We start from the raw sequence: 17,381 nt of genomic DNA on the forward strand, positions 1-17,381 counted from the left end.
CATGGTAATTATACCAAATAACAACTAAATATCAGTAGCTAAAACGTTTTTGTCCTCATTTTACCATGGGTAATTTGTTTCCTGCAGACTATTTCTTTTGGGACAAACAACAGAATATTTGTAAACATTTTTTTTAATGTTGAATTGTAAAGCTTTATCTCTTAGATTTTCCCATACAAAGGCTTCTGCGTAGCATGATTTCAATGACAATTTTTACATGAGTAAACTAATCTGATCGGGAGAGATTCTGTAACTTATATTCTTTAATAGTAGAGAACCTGTGACAGGCAGGCAATTTAATTTAACAGCAGGCCAGCAGACAACCTTATAATTAAATCTAATGTATTTAGTCCAAACCTGCAGACTGTGAAACCCAAATTCGTCATATTTCTGTTAGCATTATCAATGGTGTGTTAATGACTTAAAATTTTGACAGATGGCAGTTGTTTAAATGGGGAAGGCATTTTTCATTGCTGGAATGAAGTGTTTTTCCCCTGACTATGGACCGAATGACTTGGCACACCTCAGTGGAAATAATAACCGTTGAGGAGGGGTTGAACTCTCCTGAGGACACGGCTCTGTGTAGCTAGGGTGCTTTCCACTCTAAGAGACCTTAGAGAGCTATTCTGGCCCTCAGTCAAGGACTTCAGTGAGGCCAAAGAATCAAAAGGATTTCATGACAGTCTGCTGCACTGCACCCAAGGTTCAATTCCACAACATGGAAAGTTAAGGATACTGATGAGGTAAAAAAAAAAAAAAATACATGAAGAACATCCAAATGTGATTGTACTGTATTGTACAAAAGGTGCGAACTCTGTAAAAAGGGATCAACTCTAGACCATCAAAATAACTTAAACTGACAACCTCAATGTATTCAGACCAGATGTTACGGGTTGCACAATTTGAATTTACATCAATATTACAGTGAAACCAAAGCAGTCTCACACACGGTATCTTGGCACGAGTCATTGCTGAATTCTCCAATGTCTGAAGAGGTCCTGCTGCTGTTTGTGTAAATATGCAATGTCTTCATGGAAGACTTCATAAACACTGGGGCCAAACTTGGCTGTACTGAACCGTGGTTCATTAAAACCTCACTGTTAATAGGGTGGTAAAGTAGGGTGAGTGTCTGACTGAACACCATTCATTCTTCAGCCATGTGACAACCCACAGCCCTCTGTATCATGACCATCTACTGAAAACTCTAGTCAGGCCTAACTTCAACCTGAATCAGATTTGATGTTATAATCTTATCAATTATACTCCCTGTCTATGTTAAATGAATGAGCTCCTCTTCCACTGAAAAACTACAAAAAGACACTAGGGAAAATAATTGAGATGGGCTGAGGGAATGGAAGGATGGAATGATGAAATCAAATCAAATTGTATTGGTCACATACACATATTTAGCAGATGTTATTGCAGGTGTAGTGAAATTCTTGTGTTCCTAGCTCCAACAGTGCAGTAGTATCTAACAGAGCAGAAGTATCTAAAAACAAATCACAACAATACACACAAATCTAAAAGTAAAATAATGGAATTAAGAAATACATAAATATTAGATTGAGCAATGTTGGAGTGGCATTGACTAAAATACATTAGAATAGAATACAGTATATACATATGAGATGATTAAAGGAGTATGTAAACATTATTTAAACATTCTTAAACTGACTAGTGTTCCATTATTATTGTGGCCAGTGATTCCAAGTTTATGTATATAGGGTAGCAGCCTATACAGTCTAATGGCCTTGAGATAGAAGCTGTTTTTCAGTCTCTCGGTCCCAGCTTTGAGGCACCTATACTGACCTCGCCTTCTGGAAGATAGCAGGGTGAACAGGCCATGGCTCGGGTGGTTGATGTCCTTGATGACATCGGGTGCTGTAGGTGTGCTGGAGGGCAGGTAGTTTGCCCCAGGTGATGCGTTGGGCTGACCACACCACCCTCTGGAGAGCCCTGCTATTGCGGGTGGTGCAGTTGCCGTACCAGGCGGTGATACAGCCTGACAGGATGCTCTCAATTGTGCATCTGTAAAGGTTTGTGAGGTTTGTAGGTGTCTTCACTACACTGTCTGTGTGGGTGGACCGTCAGTGATGTGTACGCCGAGGAACTTGAAGCTTCCACCTTCTCCACTGCGGTCCTGTCGATGTGGATAGGGGCATGCTCCCCCTGCTGTTTCCTGAAGTCCACGATCAGCTCCTGTGTTTTGTTGACATTAAGTGAGAGGTTATTTTCCTGGCACCACTCTCCCAGGGCCCTCATCTCCTCCCTGTAGGCTGTCTCATCATTTTTGGTAATCAGGCCTACTACTGTTGCGTTGTCTGCAAACTTGATGATTGAGTTGGAGGCGTGCGTGGCCACGCAGTCATGGGTGAAGAGGGAGTACAAGAGGGGACTGAACACGCACCCTTATGGGGTCCCTGTGTTCAGGAAGTCCAGGACCCAGTTGCACAGGGCGGGGTTCAGACCCAGAGCCCTGAGCTTAATGATGAGCTTGGAGGGTACTATGCTGTTGAATGCTGAGCTATAGTCAATGAACAGCATTCTTACATAGATATTCCTCTTGTCCAGATGGGATAGGGCAGTGTGCAGTGCAATTATCTGTGGATATATTGGGGCGTAAAGCAAATTGAAGTGGGTCTAGGGTGTAATGTAGAGGTGATATGATCCTTAACTAGCCTCTAAAAGCATTTCATGATGACAGAAGTGAGGGCTATGGGGCGTTAGTCATTTAGTTCAGTTACCTTTGCTTTCTTGGGTACAGGAACAATGGTGAACATCTTGAAGCAAGTGGGGACAGCAGACTGGGATAGGGAGAGATTGAATATGTCCGTAAACACACTTAAATATCTTACTCACGTCTTCTCCGGCCACGGAGAAGGAGAGCCCACAGTCCTTGGTAGCGGGCCGCGTAGGTGGCACTGTGTTATCCTCAAAGCGAGCAAAAGAAGGCGTTTAGCTTGTCCGGAAGCAAGACATCAGTGTCCGTGAAATGGCTGGTTTTCCCTTCGTAGTCCGTGATTGTTTGTAGACCCTGCCACATACACTACCGTTCAAAAGTTTGGGGTCACTTAGAAATGTCCTTGTTTTTCATGAAAACATACATGAAATTAGTTGCAAAATGAATAGGAAATATAGTCAAGACATTGACAAAGTTATAATGGTTTTTAATTGAAATAATAATTGTGTCCTTCAAACTTTGCTTTTGTCAAAGAATCCTCAATTTGCAACAATTACAAACTTGCAGACCTTTGGCATTCTAGTTGTCAATTTGTTGAGGTGATCTGAAGATTTCACCCCATGCTTCCTGAAGCACCTACCACAAGTTGGATTGGCTTGATGGGCACTTCGTACATACCATACGGTCAAGCTGCTCCCACAACAGCTCAATAAGGTTGAGATCCGGTGACTGTGCTGGCAACTCCATTATAGACAGAATACCAGCTGACTGCTTCTTCCCTAAATAGTTATTGCGTAGTTTGGAGCTGTGCCTTGAGTCATTGTCCTGTTGTAGGAGGAAATTGGCTCCAATTAAGCGATGTCTACAGGGTATGGCATGGCGGTACAAAATGAGCCTAAAGACATGTTGCGCAACATGAGCTCATAGGCTCTCATGAAGTGTTTGATGACCTTTTTGATCACATTTGCATTGATGTCAGAGTGATTAGAGGGACAATGGAGTGCTGAGTACCAGGCAGTTAGCAAGTTTGGTAGGCTAGTAATGACCAAAAGCAGCATCAGAGCGGTCATGTGGAACGATCATGTGGAATTTGACTGCCTTCATGACTCGTGACCGCCGGTGTGGTCACCGCAACATCCCTAGCTCAGACTGACTCAGGCATTTTTTCCCTCAAAAAAACTCTCAAAATGCAGTCCCCAGATGGCGTCAAGCACTCCTCCAGCATCTTTTCATTTTTTCTGCGTCTCACGAATGTTCTTCTTTGTGATTCGAACACCTCAAACTTAGATTTGTCTGTCCATAACACTTTTTTCCAATCTTCCTCTGTCCAGTGTCTGTGTTCTTTTGCCCATATTAATATTTTATTTTTATTGGCCAGTCTGAGATATGGCTTTTTCTTTGCAACTCTGCCTAGAAGACCAGCATCCTGGAGTCGCCTCTTCACTGTTGACATTGAGACTGGTGTCGAGCACTATTTAATGAAGCTGACAGTTGAGGACTTATGAGCCGTCCGTTTCTCAAACTAGACACTCTAATGTACTTGTACTCTTGCTCAGTTGTGCACCGGGGCCCCCCACTCCTCTTGCTATTCTGGTTAGAGCCAGTTTGAGCTGTTCTGTGAAGGGAGTAGTACACAGCGTTGTACAAGATCTTCAGCTTCTTGGCAATTTCTGGCATGGAGTATAGACTGATGAGTTTCATAAGAAAGTCCTTTGTTTCTGGCCATTTTGAGCCTGTAATCGAACCCACAAATGCTGATGCTCCAGATACTCAACTAGTCTAAAGCAGGCCAGTTTTATTGCTTCCTTAATCAGAACAGTTTTCAGCTGTGCTAACATAATTGCAAAAGGGTTTTCTAATGATCAATAATAAACTTGGATTAGCTAACACAACATGCCATTGGAAAACAGGAGTGATTGTTGCTGATAATGGGCCTCTGTACGCCTATGTAGATATTCCATAAAAAATTATCAGTTTCCAGCTACAATAGTCATTTACAACATCAACAATGTCTGCACTGTATTTCTGATCAATTTGATGTTATTTTAAAATGGACAAACATTTTTGCTTTTCTTTGAAATACATGGACGTTTCTAAGTGACCCCAAACTTTTGAACGGTAGTGTACGTATCGTGTCTGAGCCGTTGAATTGCGACTCCACTTTGTCTCTGTACAGACGTGTTGCCTGTTTGATTGCCTTACGGAAGGAATAACTACACTGTTTGTATTCAGCCATATTCCCAGTCACTTTGCCATGGTTAAATGTAGTGGTTCGCGCTTTCAGTTTTGCACGAATGCTGCCCTCTAACTACGGTTTCTGGTTTTGGTAGGTTTTAATAGTCACAGTGGGTACAACATCTCCTATACACTTCGTGATGAACTCAGTCACCGTATCTATGTATTTGTCAGTGTTATTCTCAGAAGCTACCTGGAACATATCCCAGTCTGCGTGATCAAAACAATCTTGATGCATGGATTCCGAAAGGTCAGACGAGTGTTGAATTGACCTTAGCACATGTATTTCCTGTTTGAGTTTTTGCCTATAGAAGGGGAGGAGCAAAATGGAGTCCTGATCAGATTTGCCAAAGGGTGGGCGGAGGAGGACCTTATAGGTATTTCGAAAAGTTGAGTAGCAGTGGTCCAATGTTTAACCAGCGCGAGTACTACAGTCAATGTGTTGGTAGAACTTCGGTAGCCTTTTCCTCAAATTTACAAAGCTACAATAAATGCGGCCTCAGGATATGTGGTTTCCAGTTTGCATAAAGTCCAGTGTAGTTCTTTGAGGGCTGTCATGGTATCTGCTTGAGGGGGAATATACACGGCTGTGACCAAAGAGAATTCTCTTGGGAAATAATATGGTCGGCATTTGATGGTGAGGTATTCTAGGTTGGGTGAACAAAAGGACTTGAGTTTCTGTATGTTATCACAATCACACCATGAGTAGTTAATCATGAAGCATACACCCCCGCCTTTCCTCTTCCCGGAGAGTTCTTTATTCCTGTCTGCGTGATGTACTGAGAATCCAGCTGGCTGTATGGACAGGAACAGTATATCCAGAGAGAGCAATATTTCTGTGAAAGAATAGTATGTTACAATCCCTGATGTCTCTCGGGAAGGAGATCCTCAGCCTGAGCTCATCTACTTTATTATCCAGAGAATGAACATTAGCGAGAAATATGCTCGGAAGCTGTGGATGGTGTGCACTCCTCCTGAGTTGGACTAGAAGTTCACTCCGAATACTTCTTCTCCACCGGGAGTGTTTTGGAGCAGCTTCTGGATTAAGTTAAATTGCCCTGGGGGGTACGAACAAAGGATCCAATTCTGGAAAGTCGTATTCCTAGTCGTAATGCTGGTGAGTTACCACCACTCTGATATCCTGCTGTACAGTATGTAATAACACAAAAACAATTCTGGACTAATAATGTAAGAAATAACACACAAAATCTAAATACTGCAAAGTTGCTTATGAGCTAGAAGCAGAGCTGACATGTCTGAAGGCAACATCTTACTCTCTGTTAGAACCTAGTGTAGAGGTTCTAGAGCTGAGGTACTGTATAGCTGAGCTCCATCTCATCACAATGCTGAGAGCAATGGCAGCAAATGACAACAGTAATACTCTGACAGTAAAATCCCCTCAAGGAAGCCCTTGAGAGGTCACAAAGAGCAGCAGTGAAAACCAACTACTGGAGATGATGCACAAATGCACTTACTAAGCCTGGCCTACACTACTACACAAATAACATGCTGGCATGTCTGTGGATCAGCTGTCAGAAGACTGAGTAATAATCCTCTGATGCTGTGCGCGTGTGTGTGAGAGCGACAGTGTCTACCTGCGCTGCATCTACCTCAAATCTCTGGCTAGAAAATGTCTCCCTTTTGTTAACATGCAGGCCGATGTCCAGCAAGGCTGTGCAGTCATTACACAGCTCGTGCCTTCAGGCTGAAAGTGGAGCCAGGGCCCTTCCATAATACATAACCTCTGCCTTTGTTCCTGCACTGGCCTTGCCTTTCACAGCAGCCCACAACACAAAGCATCTAGGCACAAGGCAGGGGCAAATAAAGATGGGCACCAGGGGCTTGCTTGCTTGCTTTCTCGCTCTTCATCTCTTCCCGGCAGGACTGACAGGAGCGTAAAAGAAAAGTCGTCCCTGGCCATTATAGTCCGAGCTGGTTAGCGTGTTGTGTTTGACCAGAACCGCTTTATATTCTGACCTTGTGTGTCTGTCTATCCGTCGTGCTCGTCTGTCAGAGTGTGCTGGGGCATAGCCTATTAAAGTGTAACACACAAAGAAGAGCGATGGCAGGGGAGGGACCCTGGTTCAGAGGGCAAGGCAGTGGCCAGCCTACAACGGATGGGCTTTTCGTTTAATAAAATACTTTTAAAATCAATTTACAGGGCATGACATGAATGAAAGACTGGGGGAGCTCAGCAATAATTGAATTACCAATGCCTTGCTTGTCAATGTCAATTGGCTAGATAATCAAGACAAGTGTCATTCAGGGATCCCCACGACCTTGTCTTGAAACCTGAACATTAAACTCCGAGACGTCTCCCCTGTTCCAGTGAATCTGTATTGAACAGAGGCATCAGGAGATGCAGTGGTTAGCTCCTGTCTTTCAGTATTCCAGTCATGGCTCCTCACTAATACCACAGTCAGGCGGGATGGAGGGCCAAATGGAAAACCAGACCACTCCATCCATGTTAAGATAATATTGCAAGGGGAGGAGCTGGAGAGGAGGGGGTTGTATCAATCTTTGATTTAGATTATTCTGTATTCAGGAGACAAAGTGAATATTAATGCCCAGTCCACCAGGGCTTTTGTAGGCTCCTTTATTGTTGGAATTGCTGGAGGGCAGTGAAGCCAAAGCCTTTCAATTAAAAGTTTGTTAACACTCTTTATGAAATCTTCTGATCACTTATGCTATTTTCTCTCTCTCCCTCCGTTAGAAAAGCATAAGGGTGGACAAGAATTTAGTGCTTCTTAAAGAGAGGGTTCTCCAAGGGGAATAAATAATGAATCTGGTTCCCCAACATGGGCAAGATCTAAGAAGGCAGAGGAGACATCAAAGTAAAAGGACTGAAGGTGGGGGTTTTTACCTCAAGTTCTGCAGCGCCATCACCACCCCTCCTTAATCCATGCTAGTGTTGAACATTCCTTTCACACAGCAACTAGGCTTAATAACGGTAAAAGTGGAAAAGTTTGTCAACAACTTAATTTGATGAGTCATCACATTTCCTTGTGCTATAACCTTCCCCATAACCTTTGGTATTCAATTTATCGCAAAATTGCATTATACGGATATGGGATGGTTCAGTTGTTCACATACTAAAATTGCACAAATTGCAGTTTGACATTTCTCAAGTGGGGCATTCATTTTATTGCCGTAAAATAAACCATGACTTGAGAGAAAAAATTAAGAAAGAAAATAACTTGCTAAGAAATCACAAATTGTTGAGGCATAACCAATGGGTTGGAACATGCTGACTATACACTAGATTAGAGTTGCATTAGAGTTGATCAAATGTAATTGAGAGTGGTGCAAGACATAATGCAAATACAAATGATTGCATTCCAATAGACTGGGGCGTTGATTTACAGGGTTATTTGGGCATTATTGATAACTTTTGGTCCAGAAGCACAAGGGAGCACCATTGTCAATATCATAATTTCATAGGTATATAAATAATGGTGGATTGCAACGTTTTTCTAATTAGTGTGACAATGTCAGAGACAGACTTTCAAATAGTTTTAGACATCTTTCATTTCCGTGTGTGGGAGTTGTCTGGAGGGAAAACTGTATTATTGAATATTAGTGACAGTAAGAGACAGTGAATGGCTTGAGAAAGGCAATGTGTTCCACCTGACAGACCCACAAAGTCTTAGCTCCTAAAGCACATTACCTTCAGACTGATGAGTCAGGTCTATATTGACTGATTAGAAGGTATCAGAGTTAAGTGCTCTCTCCTTCTCCCTACCCCACACAGTGGAATCAAGGTTACTTCATTCAGTCCACTTCTACAGACATATGCCACTCTAAACAGTGGTTTCTTCCAGGTGAGTACTTTAACTGTTCTGTCTGAAACAGAGCACTTCATCAAGGCCCAATTACCTGGAGTCACCTTGAGTGTCCCTGTATTCTCTCCATGCTGATTACAGTGGGGTCCGCCTAACCAATCAGATTGTAGATCTCCTGTCCTTGTGAATGTCAGTCGGTGACTTACTAGCAGAGTTTGGTAAGAGCGCTTTCAGCTTTGCTGGCCCATCATCTTGGAAATTTTACAGAAGGACCTGGAACTAAATCATTTTATTCCGATTGATACATTTTAAAATCACAGATCGGAGGGCTGCTGATCACAAATTGCACATTTATAAACCTGCTCTTTTAAGCTCTTTGTTTAACTTCCATTCATTGTTGTGCTTTATGTTGTGTTGTGTCTCATATGGAACTGTATGAATGCTGCTTGGCCAGGGCTCACTTGAAAAAGAGATGTAAATCTCAATGTGACCTCCTTGGTTAAATAAAGGATAGGGTGTTCTATGGTTCTACTAGCTAGCAGACAATGGGTGTTCTATGGTTCTACTAGCTAGCAGACAATGGGTGTTCTATGGTCCTACTAGCTAGCAGACAATGGGTGTTCTATGGTTCTACTAGCTAGCAGACAATGGGTGTTCTATGGTTCTACTAGCTAGCAGACAATGGGTGTTCTATGGTTCTACTAGCTAGCAGACAATGGGTGTTCTATGGTTCTACTAGCTAGCAGACAATGGGTGTTCTATGGTTCTACTAGCTAGCAGACAATGGGTGTTCTATGGTTCTACTAGCTAGCAGACAATGGGTGTTCTATGGTCCTACTAGCTAGCAGACAATGGGTGTTCTATGGTCCTACTAGCTAGCAGACAATGGGTGTTCTATGGTCCTACTAGCTAGCAGACAATGGGTGTTCTATGGTCCTACTAGCTAGCAGACAATGGGTGTTCTATGGTCCTACTAGCTAGCAGACAATGGGTGTTCTATGGTCCTACTAGCTAGCAGACAATGGGTGTTCTATGGTCCTACTAGCTAGCAGACAATGGGTGTTCTATGGTCCTACTAGCTAGCAGACAATGGGTGTTCTATGGTCCTACTAGCTAGCAGACAATGGGTGTTCTATGGTCCTACTAGCTAGCAGAAAATGGGTGTTCTATGGTTCTACTAGCTAGCAGACAATGGGTGTTCTATGGTCCTACTAGCTAGCAGACAATGGGTGTTCTATGGTTCTACTAGCTAGCAAACAATGGGTGTTCTATGGTTCTACTAGCTAGCAGACAATGGGTGTTCTATGGTTCTACTAGCTAGCAGACAATGGGTGTTCTATGGTCCTACTAGCTAGCAGACAATGGGTGTTCTATGTATGATGGTTCTACTCACCACGTTGAAGTCCAGGTTCTTCTCCACCCACTCTGTGGCCATGTCAAAGTCCTCAAACATCTCCATGATGTACAGGGTATCCAGAGCATCCACGATGGTGGCTCCTTTTATGCTCCCTGGGAAGGCAAACAAAACAAAGCCTTTTGGACTCGCATCATATTTTCCTCTCATAGCAACATATTGTATTGGTAGAACAACAGCACAGTCAGAGTCATGGTTCTGTGATTAAGACCAGAGGTAAAGTCTATAGGGAGGAGATCAGATCTGGCAGTGTGGTACCAGGACAATAACCTCTCCGTCAACATCAGCAAGACAAAGGAGCTGGTCGTGGACTACAGGAAACAGAGGTTCTAGGGTCTGAAAAGGGTCTGAAGTGGAGCGGGTCGAGAGATTCCAACTACCTCGGTGTCCACATCACTAAGGATCTATCATGGTCCAAACACAACAACACATTTGTGAAGAGGGAACTAGAACGCCTCTTCCCCCTCAGGAGGCTGAACAGATTTGGCATGGGTCCTCTGATCCTCAAAAAGTTACACAGCTGCACCATTGAGAGCATCTTGACTTGCTGCATCACCTCTTGGTATGGCAACTGCTTGGCATCCGACCACAAGGTGCTACAGAGGGTAGTGCGTACGGCCGAGTACATTACTGGGGACGAGCTCCCTGTCATCCAGGACCTTTATACCAGGAGGTGTCAGAGGAAGGCCCTAAACATTATCCAAGACTCCAGCCACCCAAGTCATAGACAGTTCTCTCTGCTATCGCACGGCAAGTGGTACCGATGCACCAAGTCTGGAACCAACAGGACTCTGAACAGATTCTACCCCCAAGCCATAAGACTGTTAAATAGTTAGTTAAATAGTTAACCAAATAGCTTCCCGACTATCTGCATTGACCCTTTTTGCACTAACGTTTTTGACTCATCACGTACGCTGCTGCTACTGTTTACTATCCGTCACCTTATTCCTAGTTAAATGTACACATCTAACTCAATTACCTCGTTCCCTTGCACATGGAGTCGGTACTGGTAACCCTTGTATATAGCCAAGTTATCGTTACTCATCGTGTATCTTATTACGTGTTTTACTTTTCTATTATTTCTTTTTTTCCTTTCGCTCTGTATAGTTGGAAAGGGCCGTAAGTAAGCATTTCATCTGTTGTTTACGAAGCACGTGACTAATAAAATGTTATTTGAAAGGTCCAGGGCAGCCGGGTGTTGGAACTGGAAGTGTACTGTTTTATTCAAAGAGCGGAGCATATCTCCTGCTGCGCTGGAATATTGCTTCAGGCAACCTCTATTTATCTCTGTGCAAGATGTCAGGCATATGATCAAATACAAGTCTCACAGAGCACCTTTGGCTATTCTGTCAGGTTTTTACCTGGTCAAGGAGGATGTTTGTGGCAGAGAGAGTGGAAACAGAGCGAAAGGGTACATTAGCGAGGGTTTCTAAGTCTTTTCACAGTGGGCTGATGCTTTGTGAAGGCTCTTGGCCACCAGACCTTACTTCACTACCTAGGAGATGACATTATACCATCCTGACAGAGCACCGTGGTCATTCATCTGGTATTGTGCAGCTAAAAACTGCTTCTGCTTCATTAAGATAAGAGAAACAAGCTAAATGAAATGACTGTGCTGTAAATACATGTAGCCTGTATGCAGTTTATTCTCCAGTGACGGTTCTGTTTTCCACCTCACTTTATTGGGCTAAGTGGTGGTGGGGAACGGATCGTTATTCTATCCAAACATGTGATGATGATCGCGTATTGCATGACAAGTTATATTGTTGCTGTGTTTGTTAGATCCATAAACCAATTCACACATCAAACAAATATCTGAGGGTTAAAGCCTTGTATTGAGCTTTATGGCAGTGACCTAAGACACTAAGCCTATACTGACGCTGTCTGGTTAAGTCTGACCCTAGCCAACTAAAACTCAACTCCACAATGTATGTGACGTCAGAGCTCTAGTCCGCCCACTCTCATCTCCGCTCAACTCCGTTGATGTGAAGTAGTACATCTTGGAGTTAAAGTTTTACTTGGCTAATCAGACCCATACAACCTCCCACTGTTGGATCTCAGCTAAACAAGATCCAGTACGCACAATAACAGGTGTCAGAATCACTTCTAGTAACACAAGAGCAGCTAATGGAAGTGCAGATGCTGTGTGCTGTGTTCGGGGGTAAACCTTTCATTCAACAGATGGTGACAGAGGAAACATTTATTAGCCACAATAAAAAGAGAGGAGTACAGTGAGGACTGACAGCAGGAGGGCTTAGGTCCTTTTTATGCTTTAATTATCAAACCCTGCTCGGCTTGCCAAGCGCTTAGCACAGAACCCAGCCCCTGCCATCTAGGGCTGGGTGGTATACCGTATTTTACGATGTACCAGTACTGATACACAGACTGGTTTGGGTTTTGTTAAATGTGATACGCCGTTTGTAACGTCCATTTTTATAGATGACTTCGCTACTCGAATCATCTCTCTATCGATGCGGCATTCTACACAGACCTAGCCCCACCCCGTCACTCAAGGATGCGTTCAGTCTCTGCATGGTCAATGCAGCACATGCAACAATGTTGATGGCAACAATGCTGTTTTTACTTTGCTTAATATAAATCCACTAGCGTTTCATAATTACACTATTAGTTTGTGCTTCTTACATCTGCAAACAGCAGGTTAGTCTTTTCGTAGCAAGTTGGGCCTAAATCTGGTTAGTCGCTAATGCTAATCGCTAGCTAGTTAATAAATGTACTGAGTCAGAGCAAACTTAATTAGCTATACAGACTGATAATACCAGTAATGGACAATGATCCCTAGCATAATTCCAAAGTTGTGGCAAAATGGCTTAAGGACAACAAAGTCAAGGTATTGGAGTGGCCATCACAAAGCATTGACCTCAATTCTATAGAAAATGTGTGGGCAGAACTGAAAAAGCGTGTGCGAGCAAGGAGGCCTTCAAACCTGACTCAGTTACACCAGCTGTCAGGAGGAATGGGCCAAAATTCACCCAACTTATTGTGGGAAGCTTGTGGAAGGCTACCTGAAACGTTTGATCCAAGTTAAACAATTTAAAGCAATGCTACCAAATACTAATTGAGTGTATGTAAACTTCTGACTCACTGGGAATGTGATGAAAGAAATAAAAGCTGAAATAAATAATTCTCTCTACTATTATTCTGACATTTCACATTATTAAAATAAAGTGGTGATCCTAACTGACCTAAAACAGGGAATTTTAAATGTCAGGAATTGTGAAAAACTGAGTTTAAATGTATTTGGCTAAGGTGTATGTAAACTTCCGACTTCAACTGTATGTGTTGCGACCCTAGGGTCACGCACTACTCAAAAAGCAAACCTTGAACTTTTATTATTCAAAAACAAAATACTGTCAAATACAGTCATACCGTCCAATTTTCTTTTTTAAACACCATATGATATGATATTTTGGCCATATCGCCCAGCCCTACTGCCAACTCTCTACACTTGTTTGGCGGGCCGATATCTCTTCTCTTTTACGCCACACGGAGAGGAGGATGAAAGGACAGACACCAGTCAGGCAGGCAGACGAAGAGACGAATGCACAGCAAAGCTTTTAGTCCACAGCGTTATCTAAAATAAACTCAATAATGTGTCTATGGCACTTTCCCATTCACTTACACCTATACAGCTTTCTTCAATAGATAAAATACAATGCTGTGGTACTGAAGTTGTTTTTATTTATTATTTATTTTATTTACAGTAGATTGAAAACCCCTGATGCTTAACAATAGGCAGCCTGGGCTCTGTGAGAGATGAAGGGGGTGACATTTCGTGCCTTCCATCTATTGTCTACCAGCCCGGCAGGCTTTGCTCCTGCAAAGCGTGCCTGCTTGCCCAATTATAAAACGCAGTGGAAAGGAGGAGTGGAGAGGGGTCATCCTCATCCCATTACTGGGACAAGCCTCCTGAACCGTACCGCAGAGAGCACGCTGTGTGAAAAGGTGTGTGTTTGCGTGAGTGTTCATGTGTGCGTTTGTATTTGCGTGCGATTGCCTGTGCATAAATGTACACAAGCCATGGAGTGACTTGAATACAAATCCACATTTCTCTGATCTCTAAGATTCCAATTAAAATGCATTTCTATGACACGGCGTGTAACCAGCCTTTATTGTTATGACAAAGAGATCTTGGTCAATTGTGAACGTAAAATGACAGATGAGGAAATGAAAAACATGAAGGATGTTTAAAAATAAGGATATGACCTGTATCAGTTCTTATATAGAATCCCAGTGTCTTAATGATAAGAACAATGGAGCAGAACTTTACCAAGTTCCCATTAAGACATCTTGAATTGACTTGTGAAGAGGGACATCACTTTTCATTTCTCTGGGGAAAATCAATTAAGTCCGATGGCCGTCCCATGAACAGGCAAAATATATTTCCCCAGTTCAAAAGAGCCTGGTGATGGATGTGCGAGCAGCATTCACGGGACGGCAGCTCTTGTGTGTCAGAGCCTTCATTCATCACCTGCTCTCTCCCTTCATATCTCATACTTTAGAGGAGCAGAGACTCCTGCGCATTTTATTGACAGATGACACTTGCCAATAGAGTTCTCACATCGTTACCGGTGGAAAATGGTGGAAAACTGAATTTCACTGGGCTGAGAGCCTTTGAGGCTTGACAGAGAACGATGCATTGTTCGGACAAAAACAACCTTCACGTAAAAGGTGACAATGTCACGCTGTAATTTCTCGGAGAAACAGAGAAGCGCAGCACATCGCCTCTCAAAACAAAGGTGTGCTCAGAATATCAAACCCATACAGACAGTGACACTACTCAGTGTGCTGAGGGAGGACATTATCTTACCACTTCATTGAGGCCCATTTTAGAAAATGAATGGTGCTGTTCCAATGAGACCAGCACTGACACCATTGGGCCACCAGTGCTTTATGTTAATGTCAGCTCTAGTGTTATTGTGTTTCCATATTAAGACAATACTATGTCCAGAAATACAAGCAGCGAAAACAAGAGGCAAGACATAACAAATATTTGATTGTTTTGTTTACTCAGGCATGGGAGGTGGGAGGGTGGAATTGTAAGAAATCAGACTGTGGGTGGGTGTGTCTGAGAAAACGAATTGTAAACTGAGGCTACGTAACCTACCTACTATTATAGTGTTCAGTACTGGGTCTGTGGCTGAAAGCCCAGGTGAGGACAGAGCAGATCATAACTCAGCCTGTTAGGATACACAGTGCTCCATAGTGCTCTTACGAAGGCCTGGTTGTGACAGGGGGTCTGACGCAGGGACATGCAGGTCCCCAGATCCCACCTCTGTGGGTGATGAATTCCCCCGCTCTGTTGCAGCCCGTTCACCCCTCCCAGTCCCAGCATAATCTGCATCGGCCCAGTCACTGTGGGGACCACCACACACACACACACACGGTGAAGCCCAGGGGAGGCCCAGGGCTGAATTACACCATCCATTCCAATTACAGAGATGGAATACCTGATGCGCGCACGGAATGGCTTTGGAATGAAGGCATAATGGAGTCTCCCCAACATAGTGTACCTTGGACAAATAGTGTGCAAACCCGTGTACATCAGTAATATGCTTGTAATCCTATGTCACAACAAAAGGAATACAAAAAGGACAACCTCTTTCCGTGAGAGGTGACAAACCTTACAATGCTAACACTGAAGTAACATTGAGTTGATCAAATGAGGAGAATATGCTGTTCTTGTAAAGATGCAGCAGTAAAGTAGTGGATAAAATTGAAGTGCCCTGGGAGAGGATGTTCAAGATTATTGATCAACAGAATGAAAAGGGTCGACCTTAACGTTTGAAAATTGATCCCAGAAAAACAGATGAAAAAGGTGGTAAATCTTTGAGCCAGGTCTTTGCGTGTGGTGATGCCTGGGCCAGCCAGATAGCCACAGGTCAGGTTTAGCTTGGATGAAACTTTAATGCTTAACACTGGTGCATTTTCTCTTTTTAAAAAGCTTGGTTAAGAAAAAGTTGTCTGAATGGATAAGGTGGTGTTTGAAGGTGGCCTCTGAGTAATATGGAGCCCTTCTCTACGGGGACAGCTAGGCCAATGTGACAGATGGTAGACGATTTCAGCTCGGAGGGCTAGCTGCCATGAACAGAGAACCTTCTGGAATTCACAACACTCAATAAGCAAGTCAACCTTCAAACCCATTTGGCAAGAAAATGTCATTGGCAATGTCACCGTAGTGGCCCAGTTCAGTGTGTTTATTTTTTGTCAGATGCAGGCTGGCTTACGCCTGCAAGGATTTTCCGGGTCAATGTGCCTACAAGGCCTCACATTCACCCACCAGTGAAAGCATTGTCATGCTGTCAAGCTCTTGTGTCATTTTCCATTTTAACACCATGTCACATTCTGTGATTGTGTTGAAGTGGGCCTTCAGAGAGAGAAAGGTGAGGAATTATAGATACCCATGAGGTTATGGCTGGCAATACGAGAGTGGCCTTATCCATGATTCACATAGCGATGTGCTGCAGTAAGGCTGTGTCACAGTCGGCCGTGACCGGGACACCCATGAGGCGGTGCACAATTGGCCCAGCGTCGTCCGGGTTAGGGGAGGGTTTGGATATCACAAAATTGGGGAGAAATGGGTTAAAAAACATTGGCAATAGAATGCCAGTACTTAAGAGCTCAGTGACTTTAAATGCAGCACCGTCACAGGATACCAGCTTTCCAACAAGTCAGTTTGTCAAATGTCTTTCCTGCTAGAGCTGCCCCGGTCAACTGTAAGTGCTGTTATTGTGAAGTGGAAACGTCTAGGAGCAACAACAGCTCAGCCGTGAAGTGGTAGGCCACACAAGCTCGCAGAACTGGACCGCCGTGTGCTGAAGCGTGTAGTGCATAAAAATCATCTGTCCTTGGTTGCAACACTAACGACTGAGTTCCAAAATGCCTCTGGAAGCAACGTCAGTACAAGCTGTTCGATCGAGAGCTTCGTGAAATGGGTTTCCATGGCCGAGCAGTCGCACACAAGCCAAAGATCACCATGCGCAATGCCAAGTGTCAGCTGGAGTGGTGTAAAGCTCACCGCCATTGGACTCTGGAGCAGTAGAAACATGTTCTCTAGAGTGATGAATCACCATCTGGCAGTCAAACGGACGAGTTTGGCGAATGCCAGAAGAACGCTACCTGCCTGAATGCATAGTGCCAAATGTGAAGTTTGGTGGAGGAGGAACAATGCCCCTGTGCACAGAGCCCTGGCCTCAACCCCATCGAACACCTTTGGGACGAATTGGAACGCCAGTGCCCAACCTCATTAATG

The 17,381-nt window shown here is 43.6% G+C and overlaps 1 protein-coding gene across 1 annotated transcript in view; it reads right to left on the minus strand.

Moving 5' to 3' along the window:
• The window catches only part of LOC115174842 (mannosyl-oligosaccharide 1,2-alpha-mannosidase IA-like), a 175,925-nt gene that overhangs the window by 97,034 nt on the left and 61,510 nt on the right, over positions 1-17,381 (minus strand). Inside the window, exon 3 of the mRNA XM_029733787.1 lies at positions 10,091-10,206. Coding sequence (XP_029589647.1) covers positions 10,091-10,206 — 116 coding nt within the window. The remainder of the gene's footprint in view (positions 1-10,090; positions 10,207-17,381) is intronic.

Source organism: Salmo trutta, chromosome 35 (assembly GCF_901001165.1).
Source record: "Salmo trutta chromosome 35, fSalTru1.1, whole genome shotgun sequence".
NCBI classification, from domain to species: domain Eukaryota; kingdom Metazoa; phylum Chordata; class Actinopteri; order Salmoniformes; family Salmonidae; genus Salmo; species Salmo trutta.